This window comes from Trichechus manatus, unplaced genomic scaffold, assembly GCF_000243295.1.
Source record: "Trichechus manatus latirostris isolate Lorelei unplaced genomic scaffold, TriManLat1.0 scaffold00309, whole genome shotgun sequence".
NCBI lineage: Eukaryota > Metazoa > Chordata > Mammalia > Sirenia > Trichechidae > Trichechus > Trichechus manatus.
Window position 1 is genome coordinate 1,073,591 of NW_004444245.1, and position 2,662 is coordinate 1,076,252.

Sequence of the window (2,662 nt, forward strand, 5' to 3'; positions counted from 1 at the left end):
CCAAGTAAATCCCAAAAATTATAGTTAAAACTATCCTTTGAAGAGAACAAAAGGTAACCTACTTGTAAATTGTGTAGATTCAAGGCATTTCATTGACTTCTGCGCTACAGAGTAAATTATCTGTTAAGAAATGGAACTCATGTTCCTCTATAATATAGTTAGTTCCCTTTGGATAAAAAGAAAAATCTCAATCACCTTTAACGTTATTTAAAGTTTCAAAATAAATTTGCTGCCTAAAACGAAATGAAAGCATTGGCACATTTGCTTGAGTGGCTGGACCAGGCATACTGCTGGAATATCCCGCTGTTTCTGTTCCCAGCCCTCGGGTAGTCCAGGGGGTTTGGTCTGGTCTTCACAGCCTCCCGCCTTGGGCCTCGGGCAGGGGTTCCCACCGAAGCCACCCTCCTGCTGGAGGAGCAGGGAGATGTGGGAAGGCCCAGGGAGGGACAGGGGCTGGAGCAGGGCCTCCTGTGCACGTGGCTTCCTTCCAGCCTCTACCGCCCAGTGCCCTCCTCAAAGAAGCAGTGCTTAGATGACCTCCTGCACTCTTGGTGCCACCCAGCCCCCACTTCTGCCTCCCCCCATGAGGGCTCCTCTTCAGGGGAGGAGGGGCGTGGAAATGGGAAGGCCCCCCACACGTGCACCTTCTGTGCTGAGTGCAGGACGCAGAGGCCTGGCTAAGGGACCTCAAGCAAGTCACCTGTCACCCCTCACGGGTGGGAACCACCCCGTTCCGGGAGGAGACAGAGGAGAGCTGTGACCTGAAGGGCCAGGACACCCCATCTCTGGTCCACGCTTGGCCTCCGTTTGTTTATCCAACCCGGGGGGAAGCATTGCTGCCGGGATCCTCCCTGCTGGGCTGGGCTGAGGATGAAAGAGGATGGACTCAGATAGGAGGAGTGGCCCTCACTGGGCACAGCCGATGGCTGGGGACCAGCATGGCACAGGGACATGCCCCAGGTCACACCACAGAGCGGGGCAAATTTCACCCCGACCCCCTGCCCCCCTCTACTTTGCCTTCATCAGAGCACACTGGTTGCAGCAGCCCTGAGGAGGGCCCCAAGGCTGGCTGTCACATGCCAGGACATGTGTCACATGGGCTCCTGCAGGGATTAGTAGACGCCTGTGTTAGACCCGCCCGAGGGCAGGTGGCAGGACTGAGCCCCAGGGATCAGCCGCTCCCCTTTCAGGCCTGGGAGGGGCCGATGGAGGATTTATTCTCGGTAGGCCACCCATGGCACACCACAGCCCAGTCCTTGGACCTCTTCTAAACAACCACTTGCTCCTCTCCACCCTGAGGCACTTCTAGAAGGTGGCTGGCCTCAAATTCTGTCCCCACGCCCTTCACTGGTATGAGCCTGTGTTGTCTCACTCTTGTGAGGGCTGGGTGAGTGAACCCAGGTCAAGTGCTTTTGACAGTGACCGGCACCTAGCAAGAGACAGTTACCAGCCAGCTATTTTTATTTGATTAATGAGAACACATTTAATGCAACATGCAGCCATGCCTCCTCCCACATGCCAAGGATCTTATTTGGACAGCCCCTTCTCTGTAGCCTCGATCACTTCAGGGTTCAGGAAGCGGCTAGCCAAGCGTTCAATGTCATCCATCGTCAGGCGGCTCAGGGACCTCTCATACTCCTGAGGAGAGAAGGTCAGGAGGATTCCCGGGGGGGGGGGCAGTCAGCAGGGGCTGAAGCAGGGGGGACTGGAGTGGCGAGGAGGTGTGGGCTTAGGGGGCTACTTTCTCACCCGCTGGAGTTGTTCCTGCACCCTGTTGGCATCTGCTGCGCTGAAGTGTCGGCCCAGAACTTTGGCAATCACCTGCCAAGTCTCTGAGGGTGGAGCTAGTGGTCGGGACTGCGTCTCTGCCTGTCTTCGCGCAGTGCCTTGTTCCAGTAACACCTTTTCCAGAGGCTTGACCACTAGGTTGAGCTTGGAATTGGGGCCAATGCTGTAATCTGAGAGTCGTTTCCCATCTGCCAAGGAGAAATGGATGAAGTTCGTTACCTCCGGCTCCGGTGGTGGCCCAGGGAGGTGAGCGCAAGCAAGGGCACTGCCGTGTATCTCGCCGCTGGGGTGTCAGCTCCCTCCGTGCGGGCAGCACTGAGAGCCGCCGCACTGTGGGGCGTCACACTGCCACCAGTTTCCTTCTCGACACCCCCCCCCCGCCTTCCTGCGGGGCTCCCTGGGCGTCTTCGCCCCCCTGGTACCTGCCAGGGCTTTGCCCTTGAACAGCAGCCGCTGCTGGCGCACAGGGACGTTCAGCTGCTCGGAGACCAGAAGCTTCAGCGAGGACACCATCTCGTCCTCTGACACCTGAGCGGGCCGAAGGTGGGAGGCAGGGGTTGAGCCCGCAGTCGGCTGGGCTGTGAAGCCCTCGCAGGCCCTCCAGGGGGCAGCTCTCCAGGCCTCCCCGCCCTGGCTGGCCGACCCGCCCTGTCCCCTCCTCCGGCCGGCGCCGCCCCAGGTCCCCTCCCGTCCCCGCGCCTGGAGGGGGTGAGTGCGCGAGTGAGGCAGGGTGGCCCGGGCCTGGCGACACTACCTGCAGGGTGCACTCTCGGCCCTGGAGCGCCTTCACCGTCAGCTGCATGGCGGCGGCAGCAGCGGCGGTGTCCACTGCGGCTGACGCGCACCCCAACGGCCCCCCGCCGCGCGCCACCGC

General features: G+C 59.9%; 1 protein-coding gene across 1 annotated transcript; it reads right to left on the bottom strand.

The window, feature by feature from the left end:
• Positions 1-1,409: 1,409 nt before the first annotated feature.
• On the bottom strand, positions 1,410-2,656 carry UBL4A (ubiquitin like 4A). Its single transcript, XM_004390593.2, has 4 exons — positions 2,543-2,656; positions 2,211-2,316; positions 1,750-1,976; positions 1,410-1,638 (listed from the first exon to the last, which is right to left on the bottom strand). The coding sequence occupies exons 1-4, from the start codon at positions 2,588-2,590 to the stop codon at positions 1,528-1,530; spliced, it is 492 nt and encodes a 163-aa protein (XP_004390650.1). The 5' UTR covers positions 2,591-2,656; the 3' UTR covers positions 1,410-1,527.
• Between the last annotated feature and the right edge of the window lie 6 nt (positions 2,657-2,662).